The sequence below is a fragment of the Oryx dammah genome, unplaced genomic scaffold (assembly GCF_014754425.2).
Source record: "Oryx dammah isolate SB20612 unplaced genomic scaffold, SCBI_Odam_1.1 HiC_scaffold_10, whole genome shotgun sequence".
Lineage (NCBI taxonomy): Eukaryota > Metazoa > Chordata > Mammalia > Artiodactyla > Bovidae > Oryx > Oryx dammah.
In genome coordinates this window covers 65076800-65094721 of record NW_024070194.1, presented here as the reverse complement: position 1 = coordinate 65094721, position 17922 = coordinate 65076800, and the positions used below count along the sequence as shown (strand labels likewise).

The 17922-nt window shown below is 42.1% G+C and overlaps 1 protein-coding gene across 14 annotated transcripts in view; it reads right to left on the bottom strand.

The window, feature by feature from the left end:
* Positions 1 to 13490, bottom strand: part of CREM (cAMP responsive element modulator) — a 67684-nt gene extending 54194 nt beyond the window's left edge. For 10 of the 14 annotated variants that reach the window (XM_040248406.1, XM_040248402.1, XM_040248407.1 and 7 more), the window contains exons 1-2: positions 13247 to 13483; positions 2663 to 2762 (exon numbers count right to left, since the gene is read on the bottom strand). In XM_040248406.1, the coding sequence (XP_040104340.1) occupies positions 2663 to 2706 (44 nt within the window). In that variant the 5' untranslated portion in view covers positions 2707 to 2762; positions 13247 to 13483. Of the gene's footprint in view, positions 1 to 2662; positions 2839 to 13246 lie in introns of those variants that run through there. The other 4 variants (XM_040248412.1, XM_040248404.1, XM_040248413.1 and 1 more) reach the window with 3 other exon arrangements.
* Between the last annotated feature and the right edge of the window lie 4432 nt (positions 13491 to 17922).

Sequence of the window (17922 nt, the reverse complement as noted above, 5' to 3'; positions counted from 1 at the left end):
AGAATGATTCTGTCCTGAGTTCCCAAAGCATCTTGTGCAATCCCTCCATTTCAGCACTTGTCTAGCATGTTCATCTGTCCACAAAGTTCTAGCAATAATGTGAGGAACAGACACAACATCTTAGATTTCAATGTATTCCCAGTGCCTAGAATAGAATCTACCATAATCGTTAAGTGAGGGAATTAATTAATCAACTATTCCAGAAGACAATATGACTGTCAGGGGTTACTAAAATAATAATAAGGTTCAGAGAGATTCGGTGTCTTGCTCCAGGGCTCACAGAAGACTGCATGATAGAGGGTGAACAGGAGGTCCGGTGTTTGTGACTCCAGGGTTCCTCCCACAGCCGGTACCCTGAGCAGTATTCCCATCTAGATACGTCTTACAAAAACGGTGTGCTTCTCAGTATGCTGCCACTGGTGTCACAGTCTTCACTCAGATGGGATGTACAGACTCTAATTTTACCCCATTTTATTCTCCTGGAGTGCCTTGTACAGGGCCCGGTACATGTCATTCAGTCCAACTTTGTTACTAAATCAATTTATTTGAAAGTAAAAATCTACAGAAGAGCAGATCAGTACTACCAATTTATACAGCCTATCATCTTCAGATAAGTTCATTCTGCTGATCTATAACCAACTCCTCTCCAGTACAGCCTCCTAAACCCACTAAAAGCCAACCCCAGACCAAGACTCAGGGGAGAAGATTCAGCTAACACTGGAGTGCTCATGGATCAGTCACAGTACTGGGCATTTTCAGACACTAACCCAGCAGGAAATAAAGGGCCCAGACCTCAGATGGAAATGACACATATCAACATTAATATCTGTAAATCAGTCTCAGCTAGTTCCAAAGGAATTTATTTACCAAGTATAAGAGAGAGACCCATTTTAATCTTGCACTGTTCACTTACCTACTTTACAGCAAAAATTAAAGAGGTGAATCATACAATATTTTCCCCCAAATCTCACTTTCTATACCAAATTTTAAACGCAGTTATACTAGTATTAATAATCTGTATATTAATTAATTATATAATATTTCAATCTTAAGTACAAATGAGAAAAAGACCAATTAGGAAATAGAAATTACAGAATATTTAAAAATAAACACATACAAAATGATAATAACAGAAACAAAGTTAAAAGTCCATTAAGCACTATAATCTACAAATAAGCAAAATACCAGCAAACATTTGGTTCTACAATTCTAAAGAACAGATAAGGATTTGCTAACACAGGCATATTTAAACTTTTAAATGATTAATGGTAGTAGCAACATTCTTATGAAAGTTAAATATTTCTTCTAAAATCTTTATTTATTAGCAAACCATTCTCTTCTTCAGTAGAAAAGTAAATGTTATCTCAACATGTTTTGAAAAATTGGGATTCATCTTAATAAATGTTAATATAATCATTGTTTTAAAAGAACAGGATCCACTCAGTTGCACAATTTTCAAAGTCTTCTAGGGTGAACTACCTTTTAGTGCGGGTAGCATTGTATTTGTGGGTTACTCTGTTATTTTCTAGGTTTTTAGAACATCTATGTCATATTTCAAAAACTCCCCCAAAATACTGAACTACAGCAAACAGTACAGTACTGTTTATATATGATTTATATAACACACTTTGAAGAAATGAATACAAAGCAGTATATTTGTAAAAATTATATTTTTATAATTATAGAAATATTGAGATAATTAATGACCAAAGTTATTTTGGCATACCTATGTACCAAGCACACACAAGATATTTAAAAAGAAGGAAAAATGAGAAGAAAAAGGAAAAACATTTTTGAAAAATTCTATCCTAGGTACCTAGGAAGATATTCTTAAAAGAAAGGAAGGAAAAAAAAAAAAAAAAAAGAAACAAAGAAAAGACATACAAGCCAAAAATATCTAAATGAAAAATAAAAGTAGTTTCCTAGTTATAATTAAAGTGTACAATTAATAACTTAAAAAATCTTATTTGTATCCAATTTGCAAAGACAAGTTATACTGCAGAACAACTATATTTATCCATGCAAAACTTTTTTACCTGCTTAAAAAACAGCATCCAGCAACAAAAGGAAAAATGATTAAAGTTGTTTTTATTATCTCTTTTAAAATAGTTTTAATAAAACTGTCATTTTCTTTTTGCTGCTAGACCCAACTGATGAACCAGAATGTCTCTGAAAATAACTAAAAGAGAATCTGAAAAATAATATTTGGATTTCCAGAAAACATTGGTAGAGATGAGCTGTTTTACAACTTTAGGTACAGGTGTTAACTAAAGGCAAGAATAAAAATGAAAACTCTGTCCACTTCCATATATATCATCTCCTTTCTAACTGAAAAGGCCAGCACTTAGAACGAGCTGACCATGAATGACCACTCAACTCCTATGTTGCCTAGCACAACTCATGGTAAAAGACAAACTCCCTAATTGAACAGCTGAGCAATTTGGGTACATACTATTATAGTTTTATTTAAAAAAAAAAATATATATATATATATACACACACCAGGTAAGAGTACTGGAGTGGGGTGCCATTGCCTTCTCCACACACACCCATACACATACACAAACACATATACGTATATACACACACCATTAATTTATCCATTTTAACTTTAAGCTAAGTAGAACTTTCAAAAGAATAGAAAAATAACATATCCACCTACCTTAGATTTGTCTTCATATATTTTTTCCTGCCACATTTGCTCATTATTAAGACATTAATAATCAATGCTTTGCTCCTTCCTGTTTTCTTCTTTATTTATCCTGTAGTAAATTATAATGTTGAATTGGGGGATAATAAGATTTTATTTAAAAAAAATTAAAATTTCACAACTACAGCAAAATACCCTAGTTTCATAAAACTAAAAAAAAAAAAAGCATAGAAAGCTGAAATTTTTTTTTTTTTGAAATTTACTCCTACCCAATATTCTCATCTTTGGAGGAAAAAAAATTTTCAGAAAAATTAAATTGTATGCTATTTACCAGATGATTTTCTATTGAACAGAGCAGTGCTACTTGAATCATTTAATACACCCTGCAACGTGCTTCTATCAGCTCTATTTTATGATAATAAACATTTAATAAACTGAATGAATTATCATTTTCTCAAATTTCATTTCACTGAAACAAATTTGTCAACTGTTTTTCATATACCTTAATTTCAAAACTGGGTTTTGTTAAAAAATTTTAACTCCAAACAAAATAGTTAATTTTTCCTTTAAAATCTTCTCTGACAGCCTTCAATGTATTTTAAAAAGCTGTTTTAGACACTGTAGAAATTAAACTCCATTTTTTTTTTTACTAATATCTCTTTAAAATGTACATTTGACATGCTGCTGCTGCTGTGGTGTGCTCAGTTGTGTCTGACTCTTTGCAACCCCATGGACTGTAGCCTGCCAGGCTCCTCTGTCCATGGAATGCTCCAGGCAAAAATACTAGGGTGGGTTGCCATTTCCTTTTCCAGGGGATCTTCCTCACTCAGGGATCGAACCTGCATCTTTTGTGTCTCTTGCACTGGCAGGTAGATTCTCTACCACTGCACCACCAGGGAAGCCCTCGACATGCTGAATGAAATAAAATCGACAAAGAAAAAGACCAAAGGAGAGCAGTGAGCTCTCAATTTATTTTAGATTTGAAAGGACAAACACTGGCATTCCTAAGTTTCTTCTGGGCGCCTATGCCAGCAATGGGTGCTCTGCCACAAAAAGGCTATTTTCAGGGCTCCCTCATAACGGTCCCTTAATAAAGATGTTACACCAGCTCACCCAATTTGGAAACTGAGTTGGCAGTCAGGTGTGCCACCCCTCACTAGGGGCACTAGGGGCACTAGGACAATTATTGTTACCACCTGCCCCCAATCTACAATAGAGATGAGAAAAGGTAGGTCATTTGAACCAAACCCCCCCCCCGCCCCCACCCCCACCCTGACCCCAACCAGGATTCCCTGGTGGGTCAGTTGGTAAAAAAATCCGCCTGCAGTGCAGGAGATTGCCGGCAATACAGGAAACCAAGGTTCTATCCCTGGGTCAGGAAGATCCTCCTGGAGAAGGAAATGGCAACCCACTCCAGGACTTTGATTTTTTAATTGAAGGATAATTGCTTTACAGAATTCTGTCGTTTTCTGTCAAACCTCAACATGAATCAGCCATCACTTCAGTTCAGTTCAGTTCAGTCGCTCAGTAGTGTCCGACTCTTTGTGACCCCATGAATTGCAGCACGCCAGGCCTCCCTGTCCATCACCAACTCCCGGAGTTCACCCAAACTCATGTCCATCAAGTCGGTGATGCCATCCAGCCATCTCATCCTCTGATGTCCCCTTCTCCTCCTGCCCCCAATCCTCCCAGCATCAGAGTCTTTTCCAATGAGTCAACTCTTCACATGAGGTGGTCAAAGTACTGGAGTTTCAGCTTTAGCATCATCAGTTCTTCCAAAGAACACCCAGGACTGATCTCCTTTAGAATGGACTGGTTGGAGTCCAAGGGACTCTCAAGAGTCTTCTCCAACACCACAGTTCAAAAGCATCAGTTCTTCAGTGCTCAGCTTTCTTCACAGTCCAACTCTCACATCCATACATGACCACTGGAAAAACCATAGCCTTGAGTAGACGGACCTTTGTTGGCAAAGTAATGTCTCTGCTTTTCAACATGCTATCTAGGTTGCTCATAACTTTCCTTCCAAGGAGTAAGCATCTTTTAATTTCATGGCTGCAATCACCATCTGCAGTGATTTCAGAGCCCCCCAAAATAAAGTCTGACACTGTTTCCACTGTTTCCCCATCTATTTCGCATGAAGTGATGGGACCAGATGCCATGATCTTCATTTTCTGAATGTTGAGCTTTAGCCAACTTTTTCACTCTCCACTTTCACTTTCAAGAGGCTTTTTAGTCCCTCTTCACTTTCTGCCATAAGGGTGGTGTCCTCTGCATATCTAAGGTTATTGATATTTCTCCCGGCAATCTTGACTCCAGCTTGTGCTTCTTCCAGCCCAGCGTTTCTCATGATGTACTCTGCATAGAAGTTAAATAAACAGGGTGATAATATACAGCCTTGACGTACTCCTTTTCCTATTTGGAACCAGTCTGTTGTTCCATGTCCAGTTCTAACTGTTGCTTCCTGACCTGCATATAGGTTTCTCAATAGGCAGGTCAGATGGTCTGGTATTCCAATCTCTTTCAGAATTTTCCAGTTTATTGTGATCCATACAGTCAAAGGCTTTGGCATAGTCAATAAAGCAGAAACAGATTATATAGAACCCATTCTCCTTATTGATCAATTGAAGCAATGTAGGAGAAGGCGATGGCATCCCACTCCAGTACTCTTGCCTGGAAAATCCCATGGACGGAAAAGCCTGGTAGGCTAGTCTATGGGGTCCTGAAGAGTCGGACACGACTGAGCGACCTCACTTTCACTTTTCACTTTCATGCATTGGAGAAGGAAATGGCAACCCACTCCAGTGTTCTTGCCTGGAGAATCCCAGGGACAGGGGAGCCTGGTGGGCTGCCGACTATGGGGTCACACAGAGTCAGACACAACTGAAGTGACTTAGCAGCAGCAGCAAGTGGGAAGATCACAGGGGTGATGTCGCCGAGGGCGGTGCTTCCTGGAGATCTTTAGAGCCGCCATGGCCCATACTGGAATTTCTTCCTCCTGGGGTCCTTGTTGTCCCGTCTCCATTTTGAAGGCCAGGAGCCCCCTTGGGTCGAATCTTCCTAAGAGGAAGCCATGTGAATTCGTTGGATCCATCGGCCTCAATAGGCCCTGGGGTCACTCCGTCCGAGAATCTGCCTACATGTACCAGGTCCCTGTTCTGGGCGCCACTTGTTGAGGTCCTTTAATAGACCGGAACCTGGTGGTCCGGAGTCGACGATAAGAAAGTAAAGGAGAGAAAGAGGCTGATGTTCCATGGTTTACACAGAAAGCCAATAAAGCCCCTGCACGGGGCTTGCTCTGTTCACGAAGGCCTCAGGCACCCTCTCGATGGGGTGAAGGCACAGAGCACCTTCTCAAGAGGGTCTTAGAAGCCCGGGCAGGAAAGTGAACTCAGAGAGCCTCTGCGCTCCAGGGGATCAGTCTGAAAAAGAAAGGGAGAGAGAAAGAGAGAGAGAGAAAGAAAGACACGGGGACCAGAGCTCTGATGGAGCAAAGGTCAGCAATGATCTTTAGTCTCTATCTTCCTTAATACACCTATAGCATTTCCTACTCGCCAAACTTTGTCCTCCTTGAACTCTTCAGGGCACCACAGTCAAGCTTCCCTTCCAAGTTATCCAGTGCTTTGCCCCAGTCTCCTTTGACCCACTCTTTAAGGGTTGGTGTTTCCATGCTCCCAGTCACAAAAACTGCCACACTCTCCAAGACTGCTTCACCCCTGTTAGATGAGTCTCAAATCTCACCTCCAGCCTGACCCCTCTATGGTCGAATGCTCAGGAGTATCCGACATGTTTGAAATGCCATGGAAGCTCCTCTGTGCATGGCATTTCCCAGGCAAGAATACTGGAGAGGGTAGCCTTTTCCTCCTCCAGGGGAATCGTTCTGACCCAGGGATCGAACCTTTGTCTCTTGTATTGGCAGTACCACCAGCGCCATCTGGGCCTGTATGTATCTGCCTATTTGACATCTCTCAACAGTTTGTTCACAGATCCTCAAGCCTGAAATATTTAAAACTAACCTCAACTCCTTTGCTCTACATCTCCCTTCCTGCTATATTTTTTATCTCAGTTGGAGACTGACGTCACCATGGCCTCAGGCACCGTATCTGGGCATCCTCTGCCTTTATTCCCGCTTCCTTTGTCTGTCCCCAGTTCCTGAGCAGGCAGTGCGGTCCAATAGTCATATCCAGCAGCACAGTGTGTGATATCCACAGCACAGCGCTGCAGGCTGATCTGGGTGTCAACTTGAGTTCTAGCCCTTATTGGACTATGGTTTTTGCAAGAAAGACAAAGCTGTACTCCCACTACAATTAGCATGGTCAAAATGAAAAGAATGTGGAATAAAAGGGCAGTGTACCTCTAACGGAAGCAAGAAAAGAGAGAACACAGGAATGAATAATCTGTTTCTTGGGCTGTGGTTGAAGAAAGATTTTAGCTCTTTGGGAAAGTAGGAGACCCTCACAGGTTAACTATGATTTAAGTAGCAACAGTAAGGTTTGGAAGAAGATAGGAGAAGACTATGAAGTTCATAAGGTAAAGCTGATTCTTCTCAACCAAGTCAATTAAAAAGTTGGAGAAGGGCAGGCTAGCTAGAAAAGAGAAGTACGGTTGACCTTTAAACAACGCAGGATTGAAACAGCACGGGTCCACCTATATACGGATTCTTTTCAATAAATATATTGGAAATTTGGGGGAAACAGGCAACAATTTGAAAAAGCTCTCAGGTGAAACTCATAGCCTACAAATATTGAAAATATTTTTTAAGAAAAGGTATGTCACGAATGCATAAAATATACGGAGATTCTAATCTAGCTGAACATAGGCATAAGGTGAGTGGTAGGCACTTAATACAGCGTGTTAGTTTTCTTACTATTTCATAACTTTCAGAGGGTTACGTGACCATACAGTATGCCTCACTCTCATAATTGGAGAAACTGTCATGATAGGTGAGTGTTTTGTTTTTTTAATGTAACAATGTTTCCAATACTGTATTATAAATGACTGTAATATTATATGCCATAAATTTCTATAATGATTCATTCATTAGTGTATAGCCTAGGCTACTGTGCCACTGTCAATGCATGAATCATTATATCTATAACAAAATTTTTCATATTATCTTTTCATTTTTGATGTCTAGTGTTAGGAATACATATAACAGCTACAGTGTTTTGTATCATCTAAGATGGTATTGATGTACTGACAAATGATTCATCTTGTCAATTTATAGTACTGATAAATACAGTACAGTCCTATAAATGTTTCTCTTCCTTATGGTTTTCTTAATAACATTTTCTTTTCTCTAGCTTCTTTATTGTAAGAATATAGTATATAATACAAATAACATACAAAATTCATTTCAATTGACTGTTTATGTTATTGGTGAGGTTTCTGGTCAATAATAGGCTATTAGCAGTTAAGTTTTAGGGGAGTCAAAAAGTATATGGAATATTCAGGGGTTAGTGCCTCTAACCCCCATGTTGTTCAAGAGTCAACTTCAATTACCAAAAGCCATATATGTGAAGTTGACAGGGATGAGCCTATGATTATTATGTATTTTCAGGTGAAGCTGAGTACAGGAAAAACAAAAAATACAGTAGTAACAGGAAATCATGCCACTTTTAACTTTTTGTAATTTTTGTGAAGCAAAATTAGAATAACCTTCAAATAACAATTTTTACACTTCTCTGTAAAAATATAAGTAGTCAGGAATAGTTTTTGTAAATAATTATTTGAAACACTTGCAAATACTGTCTTTACTATTTTGAACATGAAGCACCCAGAAAATCAAGCAGCATTCTAATACGGTTCAAGACCACCCGGTTTAATTGCTTCAGATACCTATTACGCGTGCGTGTATGCATGCTCAGTCACTCAGTTGTGTGCGATCCCACGGGCTGCAGGCCGCCAGGCTCCCCCTCTCCATGGAGTTTCCCAGGCAAGGATACTGGACTGGGTTGCCATTGCCTCCTCCAGGGCATCTTCTCAGCCTCGGGACTGAGCCCATGTCTCCTGCATCTCCTGCATCAGCAGGCAGATTCTTTACCACTGAGCCACCTCAGATACCTGTTACTATTTAAGAACTATTAACTCTTTACTAAAATCACCAAAGGATTAAAAATTATTCAAGCATCTCATTCTCAATTCATTCCCCCCTGGTGCCTGCTTTTGTCTATTTCAGTCAATGAACAGCAGAATCTGCTGCTAAGGAGGAAATGAAAAGTGAAATTCAAATAATCATGGCCTATTTCCTTGTCTCCAAGTCCCCCTTCCCTGCTCCAGCCCCAATTCACAAAAGGAAACGAAACTTTCAGTCTTTTGGGGAAGTTATTGCTTGACTAATAATCACTGTAGGGTTTTTCAACAGCATGCTCTATTGCTGCACTTTAGGTATATTTCAAAAACACTTACCTACATTTAAAGTACAACTGCATTGACCACTAACTAGTAAATTTAGGAAAGAGTAGGTAAGACACTGGAATTAGCTAAAGTTTATAGAAATGAATTTCAATGTTGTGATACTCAGGTTGGTCCTATCTTGTGTATACGAACAAAATTAGTGTCCAAGTGCAGACACATGTCTAAATAAATTAAATTTCACTCCTCCGATAATTTTAAGAAATGCAAAAGCATCCCAAGTGTCTTTATGCATGATACATAGTTGTCCCAATGCCAGAGCTAGAAATTTTCATGACAATCAATGCTATGCTATAAATTACTAAGCATTTCTAGGTGGAAAAAATAATTTTTGTGCTATCAGTGGAAAAAAATTGAAGCTGTTTGAGAATGTGAACAAAACTCTATGACATTTGACATTCTGAGTTAGGATGTTCTAATTTTAAGTCTGCTGAGTTTAAAACAAAACAAAAACAAAAACGTTCATTAAGATAACTTTGAAGAAACTGAGTTTATTTTCAGGAATCCTCAAAAGTAAAAATATTAGAATCACATGAACGCCACTGTTAAAATTTAGCAGAATTTCATTTTGACATTTGATTGGTCTGTTCAGTGTTCAGAAAGTGTGCGTAAAGCTGCTTCTCATTTGGGGAGAGAGACTTCAGGAGAGCCTCACAAAAAGTTGCTAGTAAGGTTTTCTTGGAGGCAAGCCTCCTTCCTCACCAGTGAGATAGTTATTTTAAACAGTTCCAAATAACCTTACCAGCCCATGCTTTTCAAAACTGTTTTGCATGCACCTTGCCAGTAATTTCCTATAATATTCCTGGGATGGTCAGTCAAGAGATTTGCAAAATAGGTATTTTTAAAATTTGCTATAACTGAATTATACCATAAGACTCAACTTGTCTTCATGAGTAATATTAAGATAAATCCCCAGTAATGTCATCCTTATGTTATTCTCTTCATTCTCTCTTACTTTTTACTGGATATCCTATAGCATCATTAAAAGAAAACCCATGAATGAAAGATTTAAAAACAGGGCACTGTTTATTGTGCAATTCTCATGGTAAAAAGTATTTTACATACTTTGTGTGCTTTAAAAGGGAATTAACAAAATGATTTAAAATGTATATCTCAGTTTCTTCAAAGTTATCTACATGTGTATAATGGATGAGAAACACTTCCCCTGAAATCTATATTTTTACAATGTAATACCTGTACTGATAATATTGAAACTGGATTCAATGTAGGATACTAATTCTTCTCAAAGCTGACTTTTATATGGGTCAACAGCAGTCTCATTAAGTAGAAAATTAACAGGATTCAATGACATTTCAGGTTTATTTCCTTAATGACCACTACTGATTGCATGTCAAAACATCAATGGTGCAGTTGTTAAGTATTTGCATTGTTCAGTTTTATTTTTCAAAGTTTATCTAAATAGGCCATGACATTTGAGCACATTCCCCAGTTGAACTGGCCCAATATTAACTTGTAGAGAACACGAGGGTGGAGAACAGGAACAGGAATATATGTCTATACTGATAAAAGATTCAGTCAGGATTCCTTTTGTATGTTAACCTGAACATACTTCTCTGCTGCTGCTGTTGCTAAGTCGCTTCAGTCGTGTCCGACTCTGTGCGACCCCATAGACAGCAGCCCACCAGGCTCCGCCGTCCCTGGGATTCTCCAGGCAAGAACACTGGAGTGTTACTATTCATGAAATGTCCTTAATTCTAAACATGGTTTCATATTTTAAAGATACAATGATATGCCTCAGTAGGAAACTAGTCTATGGAGTCTGGAATTTGTTAAATTCACCAGATTTCAGGAAAGCTTCTGGGGCAATAGGGAAACAGAAAGACTAAAGCGTTCTTCTTTGTTTACACATTCAATAAAAATTTATTCATACACTCTTACAAAATGTGTACACAAAACATCCATGTAATTACAACTTCACACTCACCAAAGCAACTCCAGGTTGAAGAGCAAGTCATTGTGCAAGCATTAGTTTACTCTTAACTATTTTACAGATGCACCAAAAATGTCTGTATCATTACCATCACTTAACATGACAGTTTTCATTCCAATCCCAAAGAAAGGCAATGCCAAAGAATGCTCAAACTACCGCACAATTGCACTCATCTCACACGCTAGTAAAGTAATGCTCAAAATTCTCCAAGCCAGGCTTCAGCAATACGTGAACCGTGAACTTCCAGATGTTCAAGCTGGTTTTAGAAAAGGCAGAGGAACCAGAGATCAAATTGCCAACATCTGTTGGATCATGGAAAAATCAAGAGAGTTCCAGAAAAACATCTATTTCTGCTTTATTGACTATGCCAAAGTCTTTGACTGTGTGGATCACAATAAACCGTGGAAAATTCTGAAAGAGATGGGAATAGCAGACCACCTGACCTGCCTCTTGAGAAACCTATATGCAGGTCAGGAAGCAACAGTTAGAACTGGACATGGAACAACAGACTGGTTCCAAATAGGAAAAGGAGTATGTCAAGGCTGTATATTGTTACCCTGCTTATTTAACTTCTATGCAGAGTACATCATGAGAAACGCTGGGCTGGAAGAAGCACAAACTGGAATCAAGATTGCTGGGAGAAATATCAATAACCTCAGATATGCAGAGGACACCACCGTTATGGCAGAAAGTGAAGAGGAGCTAAAAAGCCTCTTGATGAAAGTGAAAGAGGAGAGTGAAAAAGTTGGCTAAAGCTCAACATTCAGAAAACGAAGATCATGGCATCTGGTCCCATCACTTCATGTGAAATAGATGGGGAAAAAGTGGACACAGTGTCAGACTTTATTTTTCTGGGCTCCCAAATCACTGCAGATGGTGATTGCAGCCATGAAATTAAAAGACGCTTACTCCTTGGAAGGAAAGTTATGACCAATCTAGATAGCATATTCAAAAGCAGAGATATTACTTTGCCAACAAAGGTCCGTCTACACAAGGCTATGGTTTTTCCAGTGGTCATGTATGGATGTGAGAGTTGGACTGTGAAGAAAGCTGAGCACTGAAGAATTGATGCTTTTGAACTGTGGTGTTGGAGAAGACTCTTGAGAGTCCCTTGGACTGCAAGGAGATCCAACCAGTCCATTCTAAAGGAGATCAGTCCTGGGTGTTCTTTGGAAGGACTGATGCTAAAGCTGAAACTCCAATACTTTGGCCACCTTATGCAAAGAGTTGACTCACTGGAAAAAACTCTGATGCTGGGAGGGATTGGGGGCAGGAGGAGAACGAGACGTCAGAGGATGAGATGGCTGGATGGCATCACCGACTCGATGGACATGAGTTTGGGTGAACTCCGGGAGTTGGTGATGGACAGGGAAGCCTGGCATGCTGCAGTCCATGGGGTTGCAAAGAGTCGGACACGACTGAGTGACTGAACTGAAGTGAACTGAGTGGGGAAAAAGTTCCTTTTAAGGTCAAAGATTTAAAGACTGTGACTTATGAGGGGAAAGCAGCTTGTTATTCAAAAGCAGCATGGAGACTAGGCCAAAGATGTGGTACCCACAGGGGAACAACCAGAGAACACGACATTCCTGTCTTCTAACACAGTCTTCACCTTGGACCTCCAGCCCTGCGCATCTCGGTTTGTGTTTATTTCCAGGGAGGTTGGCTGCACTCCCAGGAGCCCGGCGAATGAGGCGGGGAAGCCAGAGGTGTTCGGAAGCTGCTTGGGTGAGCCGCTCGGTTACGGGGCCTCCGGTGTGGGCCAAACTGGTTCCGCCGGGAGGCATCGCTCACCCCCGGGCCGGCCGGCCGCCGCTGCCCGAGTCGCGCAGGGAGAGAAGCGGCTCACACTAGGGATCCAGATCCGGCGGAGAGAGCAGTGAAGACGTCCGAGGACGCTCGTCCCTCTGAGTCCGCGGTCGGGACCGCGGTCGCCTGGCTGGCTGGTCCCGGCGCCAGCGGGGCACGGGGAAGGAAGGTAGCGCGCCTTCCAGAAGCACCGCTTGGTCTGTCTCGGGTAGCGAGAATCGGGGGCGGCGGCTCTGGGGAGCGAGCGAAGCCGACCGACCCGCGTCGCCCGTCGGCCCTCCCCTCCCAGGAGCCGGAGCGGCGGCCCCTCGGAAAAAGCCCTTGAGGTGCGCGGGGCAAACGGCCCCCGACTACCCGCTCCGCCCCGCCTCGGCTCCGGCGCCGCCGCCACAGGCCCCGCGGGTCCCGCCGGCCGGCGCGCCACTTACCCGCAGCGAAGCGATTTACGTAGCGGACCTCGTCACTGCTTACGGACGCGAGGAGGTGGGACGACGAGCCCCACCGGGACCGCCGCCGGCCCACGTTGCCCCACGTCAGCGCTGATGCGGCCGCGGCCTCCCCGCCGAGCGCGATCCAACTCGGCGTCGCAGCCGCCCGCCCGCTCGCGGCCTGGAGTCCGCGCGTCCACCCGCCCGCCCCGCTCCGCGCCTGTCCCTGCCCAGTGGACGCCGGGGAAATCCACGCTCGAACCCCGCCCCCTGCCGGCCGCCGGTGGGAGTGCGGCGCCGACAATCCAACAATTGAATGGAACGGGGCGGGGGGGGGGGGGAGGGGGGGGGGGGCCGGGGGGGGGGGGAGGAGGGGTCTGAGGTGGGGAGGAGGGGGCAGGGGCGGGGCCGGGAGAAGGAAGTAGGCTGGGCGGGGAAGAGGACCGCATTGCGGGCGGGATCTGAGGCAGTACGGAAGGAACCGGAAATTGCCTGGTGGCACCTGCTCTCGGAGGTCAATCCATTGGAAACTGCTAACCCAGGTGGTGCCGTTGTGTGTGCCGAAGTGGCTTCCCTTTGGATTGTCCCCAGCTGCCAGACGGGGCCCGGGAGCGCATCCTACGGACACCACCCCGCCGCCTCCGGCCACGAGCCCCGGAGGCCCCGCCCGCCGCCGATCCTCGGCGACCTTGTCAGGGTCCCGGGGTCCCCATTTGGTGATTTCGCGGAAGACAGGAAGGCTTTTTGGTAACAAGCAAAAACCCCGCCTGGAAGAGGGGGAGAGTTTCGTTTTCGTCTAGCTGGAAACCCGGGGTTTTCTAGTAATCGGGGCGGTCCCGGCCGATAAAACGGTCACCTGTTGTGTACCAGGAACCCTGTTATAACGGTGACCCAACGCCCGACCTTAGGTTCTCAGGAGTGGGTCACACCAAGAACTGCCGTCAAGGACACTATTTGAAAAGTTGCTGAGTAAAGAGCATAAGCCACGTAGTGCAGGTGGAGAAGGGCAGCTTTGAGAAATAGTAGGATCCCAGTGCGGTTCTCCCGGGAGGGGAGAATCCTGAACTGTTCAGTGCTACATTATTGCCATTCCGACGTACTGTCAGCAGTAAATGCCTGCTAGCAGAGATGAGAGGGTAATAACCTTGTCGGTTCATGTCCTCCTTTCCACGTTAGCAGAGCTTTGAAATTCTTCCAGGACAATAGTCGTTGCCTGTCTCCTCCTCCTGTTAACAATGAGGGACATTACAAAGCTAATAAAAAAGTTAACCAAGTCCTTTTTCTGTGTGTGCTGAGGTAAGGCTGGCACAGGGTATTTATTCGTAAGTAATCAATGAAGCTCATTTTAGTTCAGAAAAAAAAAAAAGAGAGAGAGAGAGAGCCATTAGAAGGAATGAGAAGAAAAAAAAGACCAGAATGCTAAACCTGAAAAGTCATAACCTTTGTTTTGATCAAGGTTGACCATGTGCTGGAAGAATAGGTTTTTAGCTTCCAGTGATTTATGGGGAATTGTGATCCCTGGAGAATCCCAGGGACCGGGGAGCCTAGTGGGCTGCCGTCTATGGGGTCGCATAGAGTCGGACACGACTGAAGCGACTTAGCAGCAGCAGCAGCAGCAGTGATCACTCCTTCTCAAAACATTGTTCTCCACCTACTTGTTTATCACTAAATTTTTAAAAACAAAGTATACATTCTTTGTAGATAGAATCCATCAGACAGAGGGCTTCAAATGCAAATATGAGTCAGAGGGGGCCGAAAAGCATTTGTAGCCAGTTCCAGTGACAACTCAAGACAAGAGACCCTGTATCCCTGTTGTTCAGTTGCTAAGTCGTGACCAACTCTTTGAGATCTCGTGGACTCTGCAACTGTGGCACTTCAGGCTCTTCTGTCTTCCACTATCTCCTGGAATTTGCTCAAATTCATGTCCATTGAGTAGATAATGCTATCCAGCCATCTCATCCTCTGTGGCCCCCTTCTTTTGCCTTCAGTCTTTCCCGGCATCAGGGTCTTTTCCAGTCATCTGGCTCTTTGAATCGTGGCCAAAGTATGGGAGCTTCAGCTTCTTCAGCCTTAGTCCTTCCAATGAATATTCAGGGTTGATTTCCTTTGAGATTGACTGGTTTGATCTCCTTCCAGTCCAGAGGACTCTCAAGAGTCTTCTCCAGCACCTCAGTCAGAAAGCATCTATTCTTGTATCCTTAGGAGCTTTCATAAGCACCACTTAACATGCCCAAATAGATCCAAGTGACCCAATACTGCCTTCTGGTTTTTTGTATTAATCACTTTCCTGACTCTTCTTAGCCCCATTCAGCCCCCTCCATTCTTCCATTCTCCTTTAAAACACTCAATTGCCTCTCTAAAGTTGTTGTTGAATTCAGTTCATGCTAGATTCTTTTTCTCTATTGCTATAGTAGATAGGGGGCTTCCCTGGTGGCTGAGTGGTAAAGAATCTGCCTGCCAATGTTGGAGACATAAGAGACACAGGTTTGATCCCTGGGTCAGGAAGATCCCCTGGAGTAGGACATGGCAACCCACTCCAGTATTCTTGCCTGGAGAATCCAATGGACACAGGAGCCTGGCAGGCTACAGTCGATAGAGTCACAGTGCGTTGGACACAACTGAAGCAACGTAGCACACAGATGCATAGTACATAGGTGATTAAAACCACTTTCACTAGTGTTAGTTTTATCTGACAAGTCACAGGAAACCGTTAAATCATTAAATATCCAATATCCTTGCAGTCAAGGATGCAAGGATATTTCCCACCCATGAAGGCAGGAAACAGTCTGATTGCCCTTCCTTTCCTTCTCTGACTTTCTTCATTGGAGAGATTTTTTTTATACCTGCCACACACTCCCTTTCCCAACATTTAGGTCCACCGTGGGTACAGTGTTCTCCCTCTATCATGCTGTGCTTTCCTCATAAATCTCACATGTATGCCTTCTTCCACATCCACACCAGTGCCTTCCTTGTCTACATCTCTGCCTTCCTCTTGCACCCCACACCTATGGCTTCCTGTTATTCCTCCTACCCCCACATCTTTGCCCATACTCTCTTTAGTTTCTCCTTTTTTCCTTTTTGACTAGTTGCTAGAGAAGAAAAGCAAAAGCACCTTTCTTCCTTACTTTCTCTGAAACTATTTCATTTAGAAAGCTAGAACACATATCTAATCATGTTCATTATGGATTTTTGCATTGAATATTCTTTTTAAGTATTACATTCAAATGTCATTTATTTTGATTACTGAGTTCTTGTGCCATCATAAATTCTGTGCCCAACATGGGTGGCTCTCTCCTATCATGGTATCCCAGGCTTGATCTGTGACTTATATTCAAATTTTATCAATTTTCCCAACATTATTCTCAATAACTGTCTTCTCCCATCCATGATCCCATTGGAGTCATGCATTGCACTTATCTGTTTATATCTCTTTATTCTGGAACTATTCTTCAACCTTTTTTTTTTCTTAACCTTGATATTTTAAATGGAATAGTCCAGTTATTTTGTCAAAGGATGATTTAAAAAAACTATTTATGGAGAACAGACTTCAAGGAGAACAGTCAATAGAAATTACCTTATGGGTTAAATAGACTTCATGGTACTATTATTTCTACTGTTTTGTCATGGGAAAGTATTTTTCCTTCTAAACAATTTCTCATCAAACTTTTAGAATATAGTTCATCTATAAATTTGATGTTATGTTCAAATTCAGAGATTAATGAATTGGTGATAAAATGTCCCTAACTAACTGACTGATGATAATCAAGATAGGATGGATTTTTTTCATGCTCTTAATTCCTGGAACAGGCCACTACAGGCCTTTTGCATATGCCCATTCCCTCTGACTATTATGCTTTTCCCTTTTCTTTTTTCCTTGTTAATGTCTATTCATTCTTCAGAGCTTAGCTCCCTGTGTCTTGTTCAATGAAGCTTCCCTTTACTTGGCAGACTGAATTTAGCCCCTTTAACCATTTATGTATCATTTTATTAGATTTATCTGTTGTAGCACTTATCATAAGTTTAATTAAGTAATTATGTCATCATGTATTTAAAGCCCATCTCCCTTGCCAGAATGTAAACTCCATGATGACATCTGTCTTCTCCAGTACAGTTTGCCTGATAACTTCTGAGTTATTCCTTAATTCAATAATAGGGAGAAATGATATTATGGGTAACATCAATACAGTTGCATTCTCACATTAGGCTCTTATATAGCTGTTCACCTGCTTTTGTTCTACTTATCCAGTTCAGGGCCATATGCTAGACATGATTAATAACTGTTTTCTAAAAAGATGAAGAATAAGATCCTGTTATCAAATGAAGCATGTGAAAAATGCCCTTGAAATGAAAGATTAGCCAGTGCATCTCTGTAAAACACAAGAGAAATGATATCCATATTATTTTGTATATAAAATACCTTATTTTAAAAAATATATCTATTTAATTGACTGAATTGGCTCTTAGTCGTGGCATGGGGAAATTTTGGTTTCCCTCGGGGCTCTCTGGTTCAGTAGTTATGGCATGCAGTTTTAGTTACCCTGAGGCATGTGGGATCTTAGTTCCCCAACCAGGGATGGAACTCATGTCCACTGCATTGGAAGACATATTCTTAACCACTGGACCACCAGGGAAGTCTCCAAAATGCCTTATATATATGCATGCTCCATCAATAATAA